The sequence below is a fragment of the Ranitomeya variabilis genome, chromosome 5 (assembly GCF_051348905.1).
Source record: "Ranitomeya variabilis isolate aRanVar5 chromosome 5, aRanVar5.hap1, whole genome shotgun sequence".
Taxonomy (NCBI): Eukaryota; Metazoa; Chordata; class Amphibia; order Anura; family Dendrobatidae; genus Ranitomeya; species Ranitomeya variabilis.
In genome coordinates, this window is record NC_135236.1 from 488,976,898 (window position 1) to 489,001,798 (window position 24,901).

The 24,901-nt window shown below is 44.4% G+C and overlaps 1 protein-coding gene across 1 annotated transcript in view; it reads right to left on the reverse strand.

Annotated features, from left to right (window-relative positions):
* The window catches only part of CCDC87 (coiled-coil domain containing 87), a 111,926-nt gene that overhangs the window by 49,597 nt on the left and 37,428 nt on the right, over window positions 1-24,901 (reverse strand). The window contains 2 exon segments of the mRNA XM_077262901.1: window positions 17,952-18,149; window positions 24,520-24,661. Of these exon segments, the coding sequence (XP_077119016.1) occupies window positions 17,952-18,149; window positions 24,520-24,661 (340 nt within the window).

The following is a 24,901-nucleotide window of genomic DNA, read 5'->3' on the forward strand; positions in this document are numbered from 1 at the left end:
TCATTTTTAGATCAGCAGTGTTTATCATGTTTTCTGTTCCAGCTTGCTAAAATGTAATTCCCTCGCTTGCTGGTTGCTCTAGTGGGCTGAGTTTCTCCCCACACACCGTTAGTTGGTGTGTGGGTTCTTGAAATCTCAGGATGGATATTTTGTAAGGGTTTTTTATTGATCGCATAGACCCCTGCTCTATTTTCTGCTTTCTAGTACTAGTGGGCCTCTTTTGCTGAATCTGATTTCATCCCTATGTATGTGCCTTCTTCTTACTTCACCGTTAATATTTGTTGGGGGCTTCTATATCTTTGGGGATTATTTCTCTGGAGGCAAGCGAGGTCTTTCTTTCTCTTTAGGGGTAGCTAGTTCCTCAGGCTGGCTCGAGACGTCTAAGATTTTTTTAGGCACGTTCACCGGCTACCTCTAGTTGTTTTGGATAGGTTCAGATTTGCGATCAGTCCAGTTACCATCTCCCTAGAGCTCGTCCTTAGTTTAATCACTTGCTGATCTATTTGTGATCCTCCGCCACTTGGGATCATAACAGGGGTGGCGGAGAGTAAATGATGAATCGATGGTGGGGAGAGCAAATAATGATGAATTGAGGGTGCGGGAGAGAAAATTATGAATTGAACACGAGAGAACAAGTGATGATGAATTGAAAATCGGGGACAACAAATAATAATGAATTAGGGGTGGGGAGAGTAATGATGATGAATTAAGGATGGGAGAGGACATGACAAAATGAACTGGGACAGAGTGAGACATGTAAATATAATGAATTGGGGGACGGGGAGGTACAGAGTGGAGGGCATTGAGGATGCAGGAGTGTGACTGGTAATGAATTGGGGGAAAGAGTACAGGTGCTAATCAATTGGTATATTTACTGGCGGTGACTGAATCAGCATCGGTGCCGCCTCTGTGAGTGAAGCCGCACCCACTGAATGACACTGGCTCTGTAGTGAGGGTGGCTATCAGTCAGGGCCAGGGGCATGGTTACAGACGTCGCTCTTCATTCTCAAAGCAATGACTGAACCAGCACCGCCCCGTGACTGAAACGGAAACATTGTGTAAAAGCTCATTTTCTCCCCGCAGCATTCAGCTAAGTGCAGGCGCCGGCCAGCATGATAACACTATTAACCTGCAGATTAACCCCATATCTGCAGGTTAATCGCATTTTTTCTGGTGACAGGTTCTCTTTAACCCCTTTACCCACGAAAGTGGTTTGCACGTTAATGACCGGGCCAATTTTTACAATTCTGACCACTGTCACTTTATGAGGTAATTACTCTGGAACACTTCCATGGATCCCTGTGATTCTGAGAGAGTTTTTTCATGAGATATTGTACTTCATGATAGTGGTAAAATTTCTTCGATATTACTTGCGTTTATTTGTGAAAAAAAAGGAAATTTGGCACAAATTTAGAAAACTTAGCAATTTTCTAACTTTGAATTTTCATGCCCTTAAATCACAGAGATATGTCACGCAAAATACTTAATAAGTAACATTTCTCACATGTCTACTTTACATCAGCACAATTTTGGAACCAACACTTTTTTTTGTTAGGGAGTTATAAGGGTTAAAATTTGACCAGCGATTTCTCATTCTTACAACAAAAGTTACAAAACCATTCTTTTAGGGACCACATCATATTTGAAGTCCCTTTGAGGGGTCTATATTATAGAAGATACGCAAAAGTGACTTCACCCCTCAAGGTGCTCAAAACCACATTCAAGAAGTTTATTAACCCTTCACAGGAATTTTTGGAATGTGGAAAAAAAATGAACATATAACTTTTTGTCACAAAATTTTTTACTTCAGATCAAAATTTTTTTTATTTTGACAAGGATAACAGGAAAAAATAGACCCCAAAATGTGTTGTGTAATTTCTCCTGAGCATGGCAATACACCATATGAGGGAGAAAACCACTGTTTGGGCGCATGGCAGAGCTGGGAAAGGAAGGAGCGCCATTTGACTTTTTGAATGCAAAATTTGCTGGAACAATTAGCGGACGCCTTGTTGCATTTGGAAAGCTTCTGATGTGGCTAAACAGTGAAAATCCTCCACAACACCATTTTGGAAACTAGACCCCCTCAGGGAACTGATCTAGATGTGTGATGAGCAGATTGAACCCTCAGGTGCTTCACATAAGTTTATAACATTGAGCCGTAAAAATAAAAAATATAAAATATTCCCCACAAATATGTTTTTAGCAAAAATACTGCATTTTCATAAGGGTAACAGGGGAAAAATTGCACCATACAATTTGTTGTGCATTTTCTCCTGAGTACGTCGGTACCAAATATGAGGGAGAAAACTATTGTTTGGGTGCACGGCAGGACTCGGAAGGGAAGGAGAATCATTTGACTTTTTGAATGTAAAATTTTCTGGAATCATTAGCGGACGTCATGTCCCACTTGGAAAGCCCCTAATGTGCTTAAACAATGGAAACCCCCCACAAGTGACCCCATTTTGGAAACTAGCTCCTTCAAGGAATGTATAGGTACTTCTCACAAAATTAGAATATCATCAAAAAGTTAAATTATTTCAGTTCTTCAATACAAAAAGTGAAACTCATATATTATATTACAAACAGAGTGATCTATTTCAAGTGTTTATTTTGTTAATGTTGATGATTATGGCTTACAGACAATCAATACCCAAAAGTCGTTATCTCAGTAAATTTGAATAATTAACAAAAAAGCCTGCTAAGGCTTCCTAACCGTTTAAAAAGGTCCCTTAGTCTGTCTCAGTAGGCTCTACAATCATGGAGAAGACTGCTGACTTGACAGATATCCAAAAGGCAGTCATTGACACACTCCACAAGGAGGGTAAGCCACAAAAGGTCATTGCTAAAGAAGCTGGCTGTTCACAGAGTGCTATATCCAAGCATATTAATGGAAAGTTGAGTGGAAGGAAAAAGTGTGGTAGAAAAGGGTGCACAAGCAAGTTGGATAACTGCAGCCTTGAAACGATTGTTAAGAAAAGGCCATTCAAAAATTTGGGGGGAGATTCACAAGGAGTGGACTGCTGCTGGAGTCATTTCTTCAAGAGTCACCACACACAGACGTATCCAGGACATGGGCTGCAAGTGTCGGCATTCCTTGGGTCAAGCCACTCATGAGCAATAGACAACGCAAGAAGCATCTTACCTGGGCCAAGGAGAAAAAGAACTGGACTGTTGCTCAGTGGTCCAAGGTGTTTTCAGATGAAAGTCCATTTTGCATTTCATTTGGAAATCAAGGTCCCTGTAAGGACTAGGACTGCGTACCTGTTTTTGTCTGTTCTTGCCCTTAGTTCTGTTGGATTCTGCCCTTACCCAAAATGGAGTGGCTGGCTTCATGGGTGCCATCTTGTTTCCTGTCTGATACTCCTTGTTTCCTATCTGCTGCATATATAAAGGAACTCTGCACACTATACCTTGCTTGTGTATCTTGTACCTCACTTGCTGCCAAGCTCAAGGACTTGCAACCTGCTTGTTTCTTCTATTCATCGGGATACCCAGCTTGCTTCTGGATCTACGTACCACCGGAAAGACTCTGTTGCTCTACACCTGCTCTGCACCTGGAGCGCCCCCACACCGCCGCAGGGCCGAGGGGTACCTGGAGCCGGGCCTCTGAGTCTCAGTTCTGGGGTTGTCACGGTGGCTAGACCCGGTCCGTGGCCCTGTCTGTCAGTGGGGGACGTCCGGTGCAATAAGTGGTGTTGTAACGGTGCAGTTGTGGGGTGCAGGTCGCGGTAAATAATGAGGACACCAGGTTGCAGTCTCTTTACCTCTTTACTGAAGATCTCTGGGTCCTCAATCCAGAATACGGCTCACAAGGCTGCGCAAGTCCGGCCGGTCCAATGACACTTCCAGAGTTCTCTTCACAGGAGGAAATCTGTGCCTTCCCCCTAGCGCTATGTGTTGTAGTCCTTCCCTGCTGTGCTTACGGAAAGTACCCCACAACTGTTGTGTCTGTTTCTGATGTTCCCTCACAACTCGACTAGATGATGTTCTGCTAATCCTCCGTCCCTCCCTGAGGTTCGGGTAGGAACGGCACCCGTTTGACGGGTAGGCCTGGAGTTCTTCCGGGACCCTAGAGACGCCCCTCTCCCACAATTGCCTCCCAAGACTTCATAGGTGATTTGAGTTAGACAGCCCGCCTGAGACTGACTGTCCTGCCGCTGTTTGGAGTATTGCTTGAAGCTGAATGTTATTCTACTCCCTCGGCGTTCCGGCCACCGGTAGTGCGCCTCAGTAGGATGTTGCTTCGGTCTTACAGCACGACTCCTACTAGTATTTCTCCTTTGCGTGATCCCGTTTCTCACTCAGCACAATCTATCTCTCTTCTAATCCTTTCTTGGGCACCGCCGCTACCCGGAGCAGGCACGGTCCCGTTACGTTCGTTCTCGTTGCCAAGCCTCTGTCAGGATCCCACACCTGACAGAGACCCTACTGTATCTTCCCCTACAACACCCTCTGCCACAAGGTGTTGCCTGGTTCCAACCCAGTCAGCTTTCTGATCTAACTTCCTGCCTGACCCCCAGTTTACCCACTATGGTGGGGAGTGGCCTAATGAATAGCACCCTTAGCTCCCCCCGGAGGCCCGGCTGTGAAATGTATTGGTGTCTGTGATACCTGATCAGATGAACTCCTTCAGTGCCATCGGACGCACCATAGCTCCCCCTAGTGGCGGAGCCACAGTACTGCAACGACCAGGACTCTGGGGCGCTGCACTCCCCCCTGGTTAAACACAGTACTCCGGGACTGAGAAGAAAACAACAATACAAGTTTAGCAAAAAGACATACAATTTTTGTTGAGTGCAAATAACAATACGTATACTTGAACAAGCTTCCCTTTATGGGAGGTGAGAATACTTGAACGTTACAAAACATGGTTAAACATTAAACATTATAAATTACAGGCTATAAATAACTCCTGTTACCCAACCGGGTATTCTACTAAGTGCAAAAATTGCTGAACAATACTTTAACATTGCCTTTAAGGACATACACTCTGTATCCACCAAAGACCTTCCTATAATCACATTATAGGGTAAATTAACTTTTTTCATTCTCCTTCTTTGAATCTGCAGGACCGCCTGTCCTATCGGCACCAGACCTACTGCCTCTCCTTTCTGTTACAGGACCGCCCCGTTCAGCCAGGGCCTACTGCCTTTTCAACTTCTATACACAGTATAGATCATAACATTACTTTCAGTTTTAGAAGCACTGAGCCGTCTACGTATGGCTCCTAGGAGGACTCACTACCCAACCCCTACGGGTTCACTTTCTGTCTTCTGTAACACATTATTAACTCTTTCTTTACAATAACTAACTTACTATGGAGGACTCAGGGTTTACCTTCTATCCCTAGTTTCTTATCAACATTCTCAACTATCCCCTTATAACATCAATCTTCATTACTATTTTCTTTCTGGAAACATCATCTGCATTTCTCTACATTTAACCAATCAAATACATATAACTTTTACATGTAAGAATTATCATCACTTTCGCTCATCAAGACATTATTGCTATCCATCAATCTTAAAGCAATACGATTCTTCAAATATACACGTGGATGTCCCCTTTAAGAAGGGACCAAGTCTTCAGGAGGTAGCATTTGTTCTCTAGCTACCAGTCCATACTCAGCAAAGGCTCCGGTGCGGTATCTTCGCAAAGAGTCTCTTTCTAAGTAAAACCAGTAGGAAACACCCTTAAGAAGGTGTGAACTATGTACAAGAAGTTTGTATCATGCACTGTTCATGATTGCGGCAGTTTTTTAAGACTTGTGCAAAAACTTAGAAGAAATAAACAAAACAACAAGGATCCCGGGTCAACAAAGGGATCCCTTTAAAAGTTAACCCTGGTCGGGTTTAAAGTAGCAAAAAGCGGGGAAACAAACAGTTAACTATGTACAGTTTCAGGTTTCCGAGGTTTAGTTGGACGGCTTCCAGGGCTGCACCTGGCACTTAACCCTTCCTGGCCTGGGAAAAGTGAGGTCCAGGGTTACACCCAGTGCTGGACAAACGCCGTTAATCCGTCTTTCATGTACGGTTAAATCATGCGCAGCTATGGAGGTCTGCGCAGCTTGAGTATGGGCATTTGCTGCAGCAGAGATAGCGGCTGCTGCAAGATCAGTCACTGGAATGGAGTCAGCAGTTGTGGCACTAGCAGTCACTGGAGTGGTGTCGGTCGTCAGGGCAGGGTCGTCCTTCATACCTGCTTCAGATGCGGTCCCTCCGCTGCCGGTCTGCTCTGCATCCACTGGGGTCTGGAATGCTGGCTGCAGGGCCTCGTGCTGCGACGTTGTCATCTCTGCTCGCAGCATCTCGCTTTCCGGCAGGGCCTTGCTTTCTGGCTTCGGAGCGCTGGAACTTCTTTCTTGCTCCGGACCAGACGAGGCTGCCGACAGATGTCTGGTGAGGCTCCTGATGATGGCCTTCTTCCACCCGGCCCCAGTGCTCAGCTGCGTCCGCCGGGGTCGGTCGCTGAGCTCGTCCACTCCGGTCTGTAGGAATTCAGCATCAGCGGTGGAGGCCTGGTTGCGGTGCCCCTCTGGGTGGCTGGGGGAGTCCTCTGCTCCGACCCCACGCTCCGGCTCCGGGCGGCTCGCCATGGCGTCCTCCATGTCACTGACTTCTTCTTCCTGGTCCTTTTCCCGCTCTCTCCTTCGTGGGCGGTTTCGTTTTCTCTGTCTCTGCCCACCATTGAGGATCAGGAGGCGGATCTCGGCTGCTGACGGACACGTCTTCAAGGGGCCGAGATATTTAGACTGGGCGGCCATTGTCTTTCGCGCTCTTCAGCTTGTTCACGTCCACTTCCACGCCCTTCTTCTTCTCCTGCGCTCTCCTTAGCACTGTAATGGCGGTGGTTTTGGCGCGAACTTTTGGCGGCAAGTGACAATCCACAGTCTTTGCAATAAAGTACAGTCCAAGCACAGTAAATCACAGTTCCAAGGCACACATGACCTGATTCTTCAGGCTTAAGTAGATCCTGTTCGTGACGCCAAGTTGGAGCGCCCCCACACCGCCGCAGGGTCGAGGGGTACCCGGAGCCGGGCCTCTGAGTCTCAGTTCTGGGGTTGTCACGGTGGCTAGACCCGGTCCGTGGCCCTGTCTGTCAGTGGGGGACGTCCGGTGCAATAAGTGGTGTTGTAACGGTGCAGTTGTGGGGTGCAGGTCGCGGTAAATAATGAGGACACCAGGTTGCAGTCTCTTTACCTCTTTACTGAAGATCTCTGGGTCCTCAATCCAGAATACGGCTCACCAGGCTGCGCAAGTCCGGCTGGTCCAATGACACTTCCAGAGTTCTCTTCACAGGAGGAAATCTGTGCCTTCCCCCTAGCGCTATGTGTTGTAGTCCTTCCCTGCTGTGCTTACGGAAAGTACCCCACAACTGTTGTGTCTGTTTCTGATGTTCCCTCACAACTCGACTAGATGATGTTCTGCTAATCCTCCGTCCCTCCCTGAGGTTCGGGTAGGAACGGCACCCGTTTGACGGGTAGGCCTGGAGTTCTTCCGGGACCCTAGAGACGCCCCTCTCCCACAATTGCCTCCCAAGACTTCATAGGTGATTTGAGTTAGACAGCCCGCCTGAGACTGACTGTCCTGCCGCTGTTTGGAGTATTGCTTGAAGCTGAATGTTATTCTACTCCCTCGGCGTTCCGGCCACCGGTAGTGCGCCTCAGTAGGATGTTGCTTCGGTCTTACAGCACGACTCCTACTGGTATTTCTCCTTTGCGTGATCCCGTTTCTCACTCAGCACAATCTATCTCTCTTCTAATCCTTTCTTGGGCACCGCCGCTACCCGGAGCAGGCACGGTCCCGTTACGTTCGTTCTCGTTGCCAAGCCTCTGTCAGGATCCCACCCCTGACAGAGACCCTACTGTATCTTCCCCTACAACACCCTCTGCCACAAGGTGTTGCCTGGTTCCAACCCAGTCAGCTTTCTGATCTAACTTCCTGCCTGACCCCCAGTTTACCCACTATGGTGGGGAGTGGCCTAATGAATAGCACCCTTAGCTCCCCCCGGAGGCCCGGCTGTGAAATGTATTGGTGTCTGTGATACCTGATCAGATGAACTCCTTCAGTGCCATCGGACGCACCATAGCTCCCCATAGTGGCGGAGCCACAGTACTGCAACGACCAGGACTCTGGGGCGCTGCACACCCACCTCTGCTATGGTCTGCCCCCTACTAGGAGCCAGCCCGGGCTCTGACCTCTGGATTCTGCATTGCTGGACTTGTACTCGCATCCTCGGTCTGTACTACTAACATCTACATATTCTTGAAACTGTTTATTACTTGCTTATCTGTAAAGCAGCAGTTTACATCAGTCATCTGAAGTTCATCTTTCTAATATATATATATACTGAACTGTGATATACCGTGTTTGTTGTCATTCTGACCCACGTCAGCGGTCTCCATAGAGCGTTAGCATAATCTTATTACAGTCCCAGAGTCTGGAGGAAGAGTGGAGAATCACACAATCCAAGCTGCTTGAGGTCTAGTGTGAAGTTTCCACAATCAGTGATGGTTTGGGGAGCCATGCCATCTGCTGGTGTAGGTCCACTGTGTTTTATCAAGACCAAAGTCAGCACAGCCGTCTACCAGGAAATTGTAGAACACTTCATGCTTTCCTCTCCCAACAAGCTTTTTGGAGATGGAGATTTCATTCTCCAGCAGGACTTGGCACCTGTCCACTGTTGTATTGAAGAACTGAAATAAAATAACTTTTTGATGATATTCTAATTTTGTGAGAAGCACCTGTATTTAGATGTGTGGTGAGCACTTTGAATCCCCAGGTTCTTCACAGAAGTTTATGACATTGAGACATTTTCATAAGGCTAACAGGAAAAACTGTTCAATTTCTCCTGAGTACACCAATACCCCATATGTAGGGAATACTACTTTTGTGGCACAGTGCAAAGCTCAGAAGGGAAGAAACCTCCTATATGTGAACTCATTTTACAAACTACACTCCCCAATGAATTCATCTAGGGGTGCAGTGATCATATTGACACCAGATGTGCCTCACAGAATTTTATACCACTGAGCAGTGAAGAAAGAATAAATTACATTTTACCACTAAAATGTTGTTTTAGACCCAAATTTTTAATTTTTCTAACGACTAATAGAATTTTTTTTTTTTTACAACAAACTGAGGTCTAATTTTTGCGGAGTGTGCCAATACCCTACATGTAATCGGGAAATATTTTTCAGGCACAGTGCAAAGCTCAGAAGGCAAGGAGCGCCAGATTTTACTGTTATGGTTTGCAGGTGCCGTGACCCAATAGGAGGAGCCAGAACAGCAGAACCCCCCCCCCCCATACGTGACCCCATTTGATCATACTGACACTATAGGTGTGTCACAGAATTTTATATAATAGAAAACAAACTACATTTTTACCAACAAAATTTAGTTTTAGCGCCAGATTTTACATTTTCACACAACAAGTGGGTAAAAATGGCACCAAAATTGTCCCACAATTTCTACTGAATGTGGCAATACCCTATATGCGGATGTACTGTACAGTACTACTTTGCCATATGGAGAGACTCAGGAGGAACGGAGCGCTATTTGCCTCCTGGAGCACAGATTTTCCTAGAACAGTTTGTGGACTCCATCAGAGCCTCTAATTACTAGAAGAGCAGAATCCCCCCTCAAGTGACCTTATTTTGGAAATTATACCCCTTTGATAATTTATCTACAGGAGTAGTGACTATTTTGACTCCATTGGTAATTTACAGAAACAAGCAGCAATGAATGTTGCCAATTGAGAATTGCAGACTGCCATTGTAGTGACTAGTACATTGTAGTGACCAGTATGTCATGCCCAGCACGTGCTTCTGGAGACACGCACCTGTAAGTTAGGTGGGCTCTCATCACTTCAGGAATGCTAAACACGTACGCTATATATGGTTTAGGTACACTGTGGGGCTCAGAAGGGAGGGGGCATTTGTATTTGAGAGCGGAGTATTTGCTGAATTTATTTTGGCGGGTGAGGAGCCATTTCGCTTTTCCTGAGCCTTTGTACTACCAGTAACGTGGAAGCCCCTTATATTTCCATTAACAGATGACAGACCTGAGTCTGGACTTGCTTTTTTTGTCGATTGATTGAAGCTTTTATTGGGAACATTTTACATAACCTTTGGGATCACATTTATCTGGCACTCAATGCTGACCATCTAAATCTCTGCGTGACGTGATTCAGATGAAACCCCCGAGGGATCCATTCACTATAATGAGGCAGCAGAGTTAATCTGAACTCCATCTGGCCTCTGTTCAGCGGTGTCCTTCTTTTCAGAAGTGCACAAAACTGTGGCCGACGGCACAATCCTAATCCTAAAAAGATAGACACCGCCGGATCACAGGTCAGATGGCGTCCACAGTGCCTCCATCTGCCTCATTATAGGGAATCTACCACCAGAGGTTCCATCTGAATCACATATTTCAGAGATTTACACGGAGTGCCTGGTGCAAGCACTGATGCAGTTAAGCGCAGTCCCCTGCGTGTGGTGCTGAAGCTGGCATTCATCCCTTCTGTCCTGCTCGGCTGAAAGCAGCGCTTTCAGGAGAGAAGGGATGAAAGATCAAGTTTTTTGTTGTTAAAAATAAAGTTTGGGGTCACCTCCGACGTCCCACCCCTTCCCACCCCCTGTGCGCCTGCCCGCTTGCAGAGAAATACCCAGCTCCTGCGATGCCTCCTCTCAGCGCCGGCAGCCTGTCCTGTGTGAGCGGTCACGTGGTACCGCTCATTACACTGATGAATATGCGGCTCCACCTCCCATAGGGGTGGAGCCGCATATTCATCCCTGTAATGAGCGGTACCACGTGACCGCTCATACAGGACAAGCTGCGGCGCTGAGAGGAAGCATTGCGGGAGCTGGGTGAGTATTTTATTGCAAGCGGGCGGGCGCACAGGGGGTAGGAGGCGGGAGGTGACTGGGAACTTTATTTTAAAAACAAAAAAAAATAAAAAAACCATGATTTTTCATTCCTTCTCTCCAGCGAACGCTGCTGGGAGAAGGAATGAATGCCGGCTTCAACACCACACGCAGGAGGGACAGCGCTTACTGTAGCGCCGTCTCCTGCACGGTCCGTGTGGTCCTCAGTCGGCACACGGGCGGCTGCCGCACGTGTGCCACACTGATATGGCACGTGAGCACATGGACACACGGACACGGATAACTCCGGTACCGATTTTTCCGGTACCGGAATTATCTGGATGTGTGAGACTGGCCTTACTTAGGATACGAAGCTAAACCAGACACTTGTTTTGGGGTGTTTGCCCTTCTTTAGTGCAAATCAGGAGATCTGATTGGCTAGGTGAGAGGCCTGTGACAATTAAGTTGAAGGGGAACATTTCGCCTTGTGGAGAATGCCATAATAAACTGACTTGTTAACTTTTTTTGCACCGCAGTGCTTCATAAAGAATATGGTAGAAATAGATACTGAGAAACTAACACAGGCCTATTATTTGTTATGGTCCCAACTAATGGGTTTGCACTAGTTTTCAAAAATAATACCCATTTTTAGATCACCAATTAATTCATTCTATTGTTTAGTGTATTGCTACTGCCACCTGCAGGCATATGTAAGAATTGCAAATTTGACATTTCTAATGCTGGTCCATTGTGTATGAAAAGAAATTTGGCACCAACTTTTCCCCCCTCCCCAAATCTGAGCGCAGCAAAAAAGGATCTGAAAAGGATCCGTTTTTTTGCTTGCCAGATCAGTTTCAAATGGTAGTTAACGGATGGCTATTTATCAGCACATGTCCATAGACTTCAATGTTAAAAAGCGTATCCAGCTGAAATCAGTTTTTTTTTTTTTTAAATGGACAAAAAAGTTGTGTCTGCACAACTTTTTTGCCCAACGGATTGCAGCTGGATCCGTTCTAACGGATGACTACTGGACATGTGAACATAGCCTTAGAATGACATGCAGGACACGGCCTAGTTTAGTGCAGCTGGCAGCCAAACCTGAGGCCGTCCGTGCTGAGAGGTAAGAGCAAAAAATGATTTTAGTGCAAAGTCCTTCTCTATCACTGTTTTTCTTTTGAGAGTGGAGGTGCACTTTAAATATTTCTAACTCATAAATAGGAATTGTTAAAAAAAAAATACATCGACACGGGCAAGTATTATAATTCGGTCTAGTAGTGGTACATTATTTCTTCCATCACATAAATAATTTTTTAGCAATTATAGCATAACACTTACAATTTAGAGATGCAGAATATTCCACCACTACTGTAAACAGAAACATATTGTTGGCAACAATTACAATGTGCATTGCTACCAGGGGACAATATAGCTTGCAATTATAAATTTTCCATCACATTTATACAATATTTAACGGAAAAAACTTGGAGGCACACAGTGGTACAGTAGGGCCTCGTGTGCCACAGAACAGAACCATTATGCTAGTGATGTAGGATGAGTTGCCAGGGTCCGGGCACAGTCACGTATCACATTCCCTAACCCAGTAATAATGCTACCTGAGTGCTTCCTTAAAACAAATAAAGCCGGTGAGCTCCCTCTTAAAATGCATAATGCCTCCTGTGTGCTCCCTTTAGAAAACAATGTCCCCTTAGTGCCCCTTTAAAAAGTAATGCCGCCCCTTTGAGTGTTCCCTCTAAATGTAATAATGCGACCTTTATGCCACCCCCCCAAAAAAAAATCAGAGTGGACCAACCAGCTCTGTTGTCCTTGGGGTGGGAACAAGAGAAGAAGATTATAGGGGTTGTCCACTACTTGAGACAACCACTTCTTGATCTAAATGTTTGGCCCCCGATAAAATTAAAAAAAAATAAACTCACCTGCCGTATTGGCGTCATTCCAGCGGTTGTTGTGACATGTGACCCCGGTGCCCAATCAGCGCTGGCGTCACTGTCCCCGCCTTCGGACAAATGGAACATGAAGAGGAAGTCTGGGCTGCAGCTGCTTGTTCAATTCAACAGGAGGCGGGGACAGTGACGCCAGCGCTGATTGGGCACCGGGGTCACATGTCACAACAACCGCTGGAATGACGCCAGTACGGGAGGTGAGTTTAGTTTTTTTTTATTTTATCACAACCGCAAGGGAGCCCCAGGGAGAGCGAGTGCCGACACTGCGGGAATGGCGCCAGCATGGGAGGCGAGTATAGGCTTTATTATTTTATCAGGGCCAAGTGTGGGGTAGGAGAAGATGTTGGCCAAGTTATGGACAACTTCTTTAATAAAATTTTAGAAAAAAAGCTCTCGTCCCGTGTCTATTTCCTAGTGACACTAGGCTACACAGAATAGCTTGGTTGTCAGTAGGCGGGTGTAGCCTGTTGGGGAGGAGCCATCTTTCTTCTTAGTTGTAATTCTTAGTGTCAGCCTCCTAGTGGCAGCAGTCTACACCCATGGTCTCCTGTGCCCCCTAATGAAGCGACCAAGAAAATCTGCGTCTTCTCCTCCCCTACACCCAGAGACGGCCTGGCACAGCTGTCACAATGCAGTGATGTTGGTGCGCTACCTGCGTATTGGTTAACATCTTATAGCCCTACATGATGGAGCGTGGTGGGGTAGGGATCCTAAGGCTATGTGCATGCGTTGCGGATTTGGCTGCGGATCCGCAGCTTATCTGACCCTGCAGATCTGCAGCTGTTTTCCATGCATTTTACAGTACCATGTAAAGCTATGGAAAACCAAATCTGCAGTGCACATGCTGCGGAAAATACAAAGCAGATTTGCTGCGGTTTATTTTCCGCAGCATGTCAATTCTGCGGATTCTGCAGCATTTTACACCTACTCCTTAATAGGAATCCGCAGGTGTAAAAACTATTAAAAATCACAGCGCACCCACAGGTGGAACAATTACTTCAGTCCACACCTCTCTATATATATATCTATACACATACACACATACGCATATACATAAAAAAATCCTTTGTGCAATGTTTAATATTAACCACCAGGGTGCGCTGTGTGACAACTTCTGTGGAGACCACAGTCTAGACCGAGCTAAAACCAAACAACACAGTAAGGATTAATTTCCAAGGAAAATTACCGAAGCATGGGATTATTAAAATAAGCCTTTATTTATGGGTATGGCAAAGGTTACAAATTATACAAATACATATAAAATCAATTATAAAATATCCATTCAGAGGATAACGCTGTACCAGGATTATAAATATGTAATATTTTTCCCCACTTATATCAAGGTAATTTCACTTGTGCTATACAAATCAATCTCTCTTATGTAAAAAATTGTGAAAAGAAAAAATCAAAGCCAAAATTGGAAAAAGTGACGTGCACCGTTATATCTTACAAGATATGATAATATAATATAAAGTGACTAAGTGCAAATTTCTATTACCAACCATTACTGTGCAAAAGGAAAGGGAAAAAAACTCCTCATTAAGTGTCAGACTAAGCTGAACACGTGTATGGATAATTGTATAGCAACAATATGGTTATATCTACCTGGGGGAATTTTTGAACTCCCCCTGACGAAGGACAACGATTTCCGAAACGCGCGTCGGGTGAGACGCTGGCACAGGATCAAAAATTCCCCCAGGTAGATATAACCATATTGTTGCTATACAATTATCCATACACGTGTTCAGCTTAGTCTGACACTTAATGAGGAGTTTTTTTCCCTTTCCTTTTGCACAGTAATGGTTGGTAATAGAAATTTGCACTTAGTCACTTTATATTATATTATCATATCTTGTAAGATATAACGGTGCACGTCACTTTTTCCAATTTTGGCTTTGATTTTTTCTTTTCACAATTTTTTACATAAGAGAGATTGATTTGTATAGCACAAGTGAAATTACCTTGATATAAGTGGGGAAAAATATTACATATTTATAATCCTGGTACAGCGTTATCCTCTGAATGGATATTTTATAATTGATTTTATATGTATTTGTATAATTTGTAACCTTTGCCATACCCATAAATAAAGGCTTATTTTAATAATCCCATGCTTCGGTAATTTTCCTTGGAAATTAATCCTTACTGTGTTGTTTGGTTTTAGCTAGGTGTAAAAACGCAGGTGGAATCCGCACAAAAACCGCGGTGAATCCGCAGGTAAAATGCAGGGCGTTTTACCTGTGGATTTTTCTGAATCTGTGCGGAAAAATACGCACACGAATCTGCAACGTGTGCACATAGCCTTAGGCTCCCTGTTCTATCAAAGTATTTTGCTGTATTTGCTTCATCCAGGGCACCTCGGCATAAGCCTTGGGTAAGTGCACTGCCCCAGATATTCTGTGATAGTGACGCCACTTCTTAGGCCGGCCTCACACTCAGCGTAAGACAATACGGTCCGTTTTTTACGGCCGTAATACGGCCGTAATACGGAGAAATGTTTCCAAAATAGTGGTCCGTATGTCATCCGTAGGCAGGGTGTGTCAGCGTATTTTGCGCATGGCATCCTCCGTATGTAATCCGTATGGCATCCGTACTGCAATATTTTCTCGCAGGCTTGCAAAACCAACATCTAATGGATTTATGTGCTCAAATGTCCGTTAAAACATATATACAGTATATATATATATATATATATATATGTCATTGAGACACATATATATATATTCTGTATTTATATTTAATTCAGCGCGATATATGTGAAAAGCCGGTAATTCAATTGCCGGCTTCTCATTTCTCCTTCCCAAACCCGACAGGATATGAGACATGGTTTACATACAGTAAACCATCTCATATCCCCCTTTTTTTTGCATATTCCACACTACTAATCCTTCTGAAGGGGTTAAATCAATTTACAGGCAGGAGCTGCGCTAAAGCACTCGCTCGTGCCTGTAATCCCCAGGTGCTGAAAGGAAAGCTGGGTGATCTGTACTTACATTGAGTTGCGGTGAGGCGCCCTCTGGTGGATGAACTCATATGAACTCGAGCGTGGGAACTTTTCCAAGGCTCCAGTTCATGAGGACATCCAGCAGAGGGCGCCTCACCGTGACTCAATGTAAGTACAGATCACCCAGCTTTCCTTTCAGCACCCGGGGATTACAGGCACGAGCGAGTGCTTTAGCGCAGCTCCTGCCTGTAAATTGATTTAACCCCTTCAGAAGGATTTACATCGTGGGACCTGACAGATCCTCGGATGGTATGTATATTGTGGGTTTATTATTTTGCCAAGCGAGGGTCTTCAGGTGGATTGAGAGAGCAATAAAATACTAAAACAACCGGTGTGTTTATTTCATTAAAATAATTTTTAATAATGTGTGTGTGTTTTTTAACCCTTTCAGACAATTGGATTAATAATGGATAGGTGTCATAATTGACGCCTCTCCATTATTAACCTGGCTTAATGTCATCTTACAATAGCAAGGTGGCATTAACCCTTCATTACCCCATATCCCACCGCTACAGGGAGTGGGAAGAGAGTGGCCAAGTGCCAGAATAGGCGCATCTTCCAGATGTGCCTTTTCTGGGGTGGCTGGGGGAAGATGTTTGTAGCCAGGGGGGGGCCAATAACCATGGACCCTCTCTAGGCTATTAATATCTGCCCTCAGTCACTGGCTTTACCATTCTGGCAGAGAAAATTGCGCGGGAGCCCACGCCATTTTTTTCCGCCATTTAACCCTTTATTTTAGTAGCTACAGCAACCAAATTTTGCACATACACACTACTAACATTAGTAGTGTGGAATATGCAAAAAAAAAGGGGATATGAGATGGTTTACTGTATGTAAACCATGTCTCATATCATGTCGGGTTTGGGAAGGAGAAATGAAAAGCCGGCAATTGAATTACCGGCTTTTCACTAACACCGCTGCGTATTTCTCGCAAGTCACACTGCTGGTCCGTGTGGAATCCGTATTTTTCTCGCCCCCATAGACTTTCATTGGCGTATTTTTTGCGCAATACGCTGACAAACGCAGCATGCTGCGATTTTGTACGGCCGTAGAAAGCTGTATAATACTGAACCGTAATATATGGCTGATAGGAGCAGCCCCATTGAGAATAATTGTGCCGTTTGTTTGGCGAGTTTTACGGACGTATTTTCTGCGCTCTTACGTCCGTAAAACTCGCTAGTGTGACGCCGGCCTTAGGGTCACACGTTGCAGATTTGGCTGCGAATCCGCAGCAGTTTTCCATGCGGTGTACAGTACCATGTAAACCTATGGAACACCAAGTCCACAGTGCACATGGTGCGGAAAATACCGCACGGAAACGCTGCGGTTTATTTTCCGCAGCATGTCAGTTCTTTGTGCGGATTCCGCAGCGTTTTACACCTGTTCCATAATTGGAATCCACACAAAAAACACGGAAAATCCGCAGGTAAAACGCAGGGTTGTTCACATGCGGATTTTTAAGATTCTGTGTGGAAAAATCCGCACACGAATCCGTAACGTGTGCACATAGCCTTAGGGTATGTCTCCACGTTCAGGATTGCATCAGTCTTTGGTCAGGATTTTATGCAAGTAAAATCCTGACCAAAACTGCACCTGAGGTCACTGGCAGGTCACCTGTGGTGTACCTGCGTGTTTTGCTCATAGTAGCAACATGCAGCGTTTTGAAAAAACGCACAACGCATGCGTTTTCGCGGCAAAAACGCATGCGTTTTTAAACGCATAGTGGAGTCTGGATTTCATAAAATCCCATCCACTATGCTGTAACATCTGGACGCTGCGTTTTTGACGCAGCAGAAAAACGCAGCGTCAAAAACGCAGCGTTTCCTGAACGTGGAAACATACCCTTAGAGGTTCAAAATTTCAAAAAAAATAAATAAAAAATTACTACTTGCCCCTAAGAATTTTGCTCCCAGAGCAACCACGACTGTAGACGCCCACACTAAGGCACGGCATGAGACCACTGTGTCCAAAGGTTAAATCACATAAATATATTATATTATGAAAACATAAATACGTTTTATCAAGACTGGTATCAAAACAATCAAATTGGAAAATGCCTCCCAAGCTGTATTATTGTTTATCTGTCCATTACATGACTCACTACAGATCTTCGAATACTTACCTCTGATGTAAAATCATTGTACAGTGGAGGGTATTTGTGAATTTCGGTTACATCTGTATAGATTCTGTCGGAGGCCTGAACATCTGCTTTTCTGACTAGTGGCCTGTTACCAATCTGCACGTCAATTGTGAAAGGCTGTGGATAGACACAAGTGTCTGTACTTCTCTCTTTATATTGTTCTGGGCCCTTGGTTAAATCCTAATGGGAAGAAAAATACGTATATTTTAATACAGGGGAGAAAACATCACCCATTTTTTTTTTACAATGTAAACTGTATATTGACTAAAGCTGCAGTCAGACAGTCGTATATTCTCTCATGTGAGAAAATTTGGTCAAAGACACTAATGACACTTGACTCACACTCTGTCAGAGTTTGAGCCAAGTGTCATCTGAGTGTGATCAGATTCTCTGGCATGAGAAAATAGCACAGGTGAGGAGTAGAGAAACTTAATTTCTTTATCTTCTCTACTATCCATGGATTTCAGACTGCACTCAGATGACATCAGAGTGCAGTCTGATGTTTCCCACAAAATTGCAGATCTGCACTGCCCCATAATATCATATTGGTCCGAGTTCTATGCGATAAAACATCGGAAAGCACTCGGTCGTGTAATACGCTCATATGAGCAAGCTCTATTACTTGATGATCCCATAATAGCTGTAAGGGTAGGTTCACAGAACTGTATACAAAAATTGTTCGGGGGGGAGTGGCAAGCCATGGCTGAGTGAGGACGCACACTTCTAAGCTCCTTCATCATCTGCAGCTATAACACTGGCAATCTCCCTTTCACTATGGAAGAGGAGTGTGACCTTATTTTTCCTCCCACTTTGCCCAGAGCGGCATCTCCCTTGGAGAAATCAAGGTCTTCCTGCGTCCCCAGAAGCCAAATTAAGGCAGGCCACTGAAGGATGGGCAGAACCTGGTGATGGAGCAGTTCAGACACCAGCATCCCCAATGCAGCATGAGGCACCTCCAGAAGTCTATGCCAGAAGCTACAGTATCTTACACGACTTCGGAAGCCCCATCCAGTCTGCAGGACCCCCCTGCACTGCTCCCGGCGCCCGCAGTCACATTTATGCATGACACTGGTATTGTCGATGTTTCCGGTGGGATTACCCGACTTATTATTATCCCGATTAACTAATAACACCACCCCCTTAATACCCAATAAAATAACATGAGAACACCATAATGTTTTTGGATAATTATGGCAACAGCAGCCTTTATTTAAACAAACACACAATGAATATATATAACACGCTGGGAGGGGTCCTTGAAGCTCCCAAAATCTGGTGATTACCAAATATAAAACGTGAACATAAAAAATACCATAAATTACTCCCAGCCATTACTTCACTGGCTCGGTAGCACCATAACCTCAAGGGTTCCATTGTTCACTTAACTTCCTGGGGATCCGACAAACCCTTGACGTAACTCCCCCCCAAAATTCACCAGATCCATAACCATAAATTCCAAATAGAGGAATCCATATCGCAATGGATCCCCCAGACCAATTTATCACCAACTTCAAGGACCCCCCCAACCACCATAGAGCCACCATGACCCTAAAATTGCACCAAAAAAGTTCACACCGAAAACATCCCAAGTACTGAAAAAAAGGTGGGCGGGACTATTCTTGACCCTTAATTTAAAAAAACTGACCGTCAAACTGACACTCTGCTCCGGCTTTTACTAGATGGCTGCTTCTGCGGCGGCATTCGGACATGCCCTCTGCAGTCTCAGGCCCTGGAAGCTCTCTCAATTTCATCGTTGCCACTCGCCAGGCTCAGTGATCGGCCGGCTGTCGCTCTCTCCTACTCCGGTATCACCCACAGTCTCCATAATGGAGACGACACAAGTTGGCCACTACAGAAGTCCTGATGGTGGGCAGCTCACCCCGCTCCTCCACAAAGGATCAGCGGCTTCCTCTCCTTCATGCAGAACAGTCACATCTCAACCGTTTCCAGCCTGGTGAACTAATTCCCCCTCTCAAAATCTTAAAGGGGACATCGCTCCTCAGGGTCCTTTATCCTCCATACCAATTGAGGACCTGTCATTGAGACCCAAAGAAAGGGAAAAGTTCTGCCACTTCAGCAAGGAATATTCCTACTATATCAGACTCTTCAAGTTGGGGGGACCCCAATTGAAAGTCTCTCTTGGCAGTACCCCCAGGTTCCAATGTCTCATCAACATGGTCCACAGGTTCCTTCTGAAGCGCCTCCTCTCCTCATTACAGTTCAACATATGACTCGCCCCAGTCAGGCCATCCTAATATTCCAAACTATGTAACCTCTCCCTGACAAATTCAAATCTGCTCCCCCCCCCCCCAACCCTTTTACCCTCCAGTTTTAAGAAATTGCCTAAGGAGGTAATAAAAGATCTGGAAGCGCCTTTTACCCCTCAATAATCTTCTCATATAACTAAAGAAATCCAGGGAATAAAAGCCCGAGCCTTGATGGGCTTACCTCTAAATTCTATAAGTCCCTCCCTACCCAGTTAGTTACCTTAAAGAGGTTGTCCGGTCCAAAATGAATAGTCCGCAGTCACTCTGTGTGACTGCAAACTTTTGAATCCCCCCAGCGCATTCACTTTGCGCTGTGAGGATGAGCCAGAAATGGTGGTGATGTACGCAATATGAATACTCCCAGGCAAGCAGAAACCTTCTAGTGGGTGCCTAAAGACGTCTGATTGCTGTAGATACTACCTGGCAGAAGTCAATTCTCGAATTCTCAGTTTAGTAAATGCTCACACTCTAAGCTTTGGGACATTATTTCCCAGAACATTTCCTCCTATTCCATCCCCTCCCTACCATGGATTTGGCCAACTATTGCACAAAACAGGGATGTCTCATTGTCATTTAGTGTTGGTCACACTCTTATAATTCTACACTTGACCAATCTTAAGAGACCACTAACCGATCCCCAAGGCCCTCTAACCCCCATTACAGAATATCCAGGATTCCCCCCAGGCTCCTCTGCCAACTCATTCCTAGGTAGTTCCAAAAGAGCCCTTCTTCGCTTTATCAAGCTACCCTCCAAGGAACCTTCCTTCCTCTTAAAGCCATTTTACATGGTAGAACTCCCTTGTTGCGTCAAAACTTCTAAAATAACCCGAACTGCAGCATTTGTATTTCTCCCTTGTAGATAGGCAAAAATGTGCACACCCTCTATCCCAGTTCAAAACATTGTGCACTTCCCATCAAACACTGACCATGCTATTTTGGTTTCATACAAGTCGCTTTTATATCTTGATCTAGATCTTTCCCCCATTTTTGTAAGTCCTGGGAAACTGAATAACAATTGACATTTTCAGATGAGGAATAGAGTAGATATTTCCAGCTCTCATATAAATCGCTCATCGCAACTAAAGCCCAGGAAACAAACTATAACATTTTCTCCAGGTGGAATCGAGTTCCCTTGGATTTACGCAAATGGTATGCTGGTATCTCAAACTTATGCTGGTGTTGTAGGTCATGCAAGAGCACACTATCAAACGTTTGGTGGTCCTGTCCGGAGACGTTTTGTGAGGGAGTTCTTAAAGTAATTATGGAGGTCTCCAGAGTAGATATTGCCAAAAAATCTGAAGCAGCCTTACTTTTTATGTTTCCTACGCCTGGACCTGGCTTTAAAAAAATATCTTCTAAGACATCTGCACTAGGCAGCCAAAACAATAATCCCCGTCACTGGAAATGACCAGAGACTGCATCTTTAGAGGATTGGTTTGTGAAAGTTGCTACTTCCCAGCGCATGGAAATGTTGGTGACTCACTCACAGGAATAACGCATTAAAATTATTAAAAAATGGTTTGGACTTCTTCCTAGCCCCCTTCTAAAGGTCCATCTTTAGTAAATTTATTTCCATCCGAAGCCATTTGCATCTTGCCTGTCTTGATTGCCCTTTGGTCTGAAGTCTACTCTTGATCCCCTCACCCCCTTATGACCCATTGGTTTCCATTTCTGCCCCTGTGGGTCGGGCCCTACCATTCAAGGAACCTTTCTTTTTCGATTCTCATCCTCTGTTTCACACAAAAACAGCAAATTTGAATATATCTATTTGGAAATTATCCAAAAAATCCCACCAATATTAGAGGAACAAAGCTATAGTAGGAATTAAAACATAACCTTTATTATTATATAAGGTAAAAACTAAACACCAAAAAACAAACAAATAGTGTCACCCCAAGAAAGGTACTCAATGATATAACCTGTATGGTGAAGTACCATTAATGAATAGTACCGATAGATTCTAGTAGGAACAGTTGTTATACACACCAGGTGTGCTGTCCCAAACTGTCAAGATACCTCTAGTTTATAACAAGAGCACACATAAGTGCGAAAATGCTTTACCAGGTAATCTTGTTTATATAAGTATCAGCAGGTATCAAAGGCAGATAATAGGCAGGCGGGATGAATTAAAGCAACATAAGGTAGACATCATATAAAAATGTTTAAAACAGGAATGATCTCACCAATTGCCGTAGACCAGGTAAGCGAAGCCCACAATTCGCTGAAGCGGAGAAATCCATAGATCAGCGATGTCGGGAGACAATACCCTGTCAATCCCTGAGGGGCTATCAGTAAACCTAGGTCCCAAGCTCCCGCCCTTACAAGGGCAGTCCACAGCTACCCCTGAGCAATATCATGCCCTGCACTCTCCCTATTGAAGTGTCCCGACGCGTTTCTTTGCAGGCCTAATCATCAGGGGACTTGCCTGCCTGGGAGATAAAGTGCACGAGTGCTAAACAAAAGGACATAAGGACCTGCCGCCCTCCTTATTATGCTGAGGAGAGTGGGAAGAGTTACGAGGTCCACTTAAATGGTAAGCTGGCGGGCATAATTAGCCTATCAGATATTAAACACCGATCATGTGATCAGTGGGTATGAGTAAATGCTATATGCGGTGATATTAGTGGTTAAACCAATAAGTGGAAAAGGGACCGAAGTCAAACAGAAAACCACAAATCGCTGCAATCAAAGTTACCTGTAAAGTAGTAATAAAGAATATAGCCACCATAGTGCCGATGAGGAAACACGAGGACGCTACCTCCGGTGATAGCGGAAGTTAGTGTTGCTAGGATCCCAAGACGCTAAGCCGCGTCAGGACCCTGCAACTTCCGGTTATAGTGGAAGTGATGGTTGCTAGGACGCTACAGCGCTGTGATTAAAGAAAGAGCCAAAACCGCTAGGACGCTACAGCGCTACAATTCCAACAGAATTCTCCTTATACTGACCAAAAGGGCCAGATCGCTAAAAAGATTGGAAGAGCGCCACCACTACACCATGGCACTAGTACGCCCCATAGAGATCTCATAAGGGTTGCTAAGACGCTGAAAGCGTCACAGCAACACGGTGTCTATTGAAACGCTAGAGCGTCACAAATACATTAATATCCCCATCTAACAGAAATTACTGGGGCATTAGAATGTATCTTAATATATATCTCAAAAAAATAAATAAAACACCATCACTACACTACAACTGCTAGAGGGCACAAGCGTAGCAAATACATCAGGATCTATTGCTTACTGACCCAGGATACGGGATACGTTTCTATCTATATATATATGTATAAACATATGTTCCCATATATTATACGAAAGAAATTAAGCAAAAAACCCCCCATCTAGAAACTGCAAATTTACTCACAACTATATCCCCAAATACAAATTAGGGTAGGTGATAACAGTTAATACGTATACAAATAAATCAAGAAGAAGGTGACAAAAAAGGGATTACAGAAGGGCACAAAATATATGTCAGCTGACACTTGGGCTATCAATAAAAAGGAACAAGAAGGGTCCTAACACAGAATCAGAGAAAGCATCCATAATTGATTTGGTCATTAAGACCATGAGGTGAAATGGTATTCAAATAGAAAATCCATTTTGCCTCTTTCTTTAACAGCAACTGGTCCCAGTTGCCTCCTCGAACGGGCATAGTCACCTTTTCAATGCCCACAAAACGCAGGTTATCAACCTGTCCATTATGCAACTGGTTAACATGTCGAGACACAGATGTGTCCCTATTATGCAGCACATCGCCCACATGTTCCCCAATTCTCTTCTTGAATTCCCTAATCGTCTTACCTATATATTCCATGCCACAGGTGCAAGAGGCCCTATAAATGACCCCTTTGGTGCTGCAGTTAATAAACTGCTTGATGGAATACTCTTTGCCAGTTACATTACTGACAAAAGACTTGTTGATGTCAACATATTGGCACACCGAGCAGTGCCCACACCTATAGCACCCCGTGACATTACTCCTAAGCCACGTGTCCTTGGAAGGATTGGTAAAGTGACTGTGGACAATTCTGTCTTGTAATGATCTCGATTTTTTATAGGTAATCCTCTGTTTCCTCTATCTAATAATACTTCCCCTCGGCCTTCCCTCTAAGTCTTGATGCTACCCTCAGTTGGTTATATTCAATTTCTTGTTATATATCCATATACGTGAAAAAAATCGCTTATCTGCACTGCCCCACTGAATACCAAAATGGGAATATTACCAGAAAACAACGATACACCTCTTAATTATATTATAAAGGCGAGTGAAAACTGTGGATTCACCTGTAGTAAAGCTTCCATCTTCTGTCGTTTCGCAGCATTTGTGTTTCCAGGAGCTGTAGCTCTAATTAATGGAGGAATCTCCTCTTCAGTACAGGAGCTTTTCACTTGGTTAGGCGTCTCCAATACGGAGTCTTCTATTAACCTTAAAGACATGAATATCAGTAATTATATTATTACGCTTTAGCATTCAGCTAGACATAAATAAAAGGAATTTTTATGGTTTCTGCAAATAAATTCATTGTTAAATAATATGAACTTTAAAAGGAGAATGATCAAAAACGAAAACTTAGTAGTAGTGTTGAAAGCTAATTTAGTCTTATGTGCTAAGATTTTCTTCTTGTGCCAGATGTTTTCCCACATTATGGTGATCCAAGGTCAATTC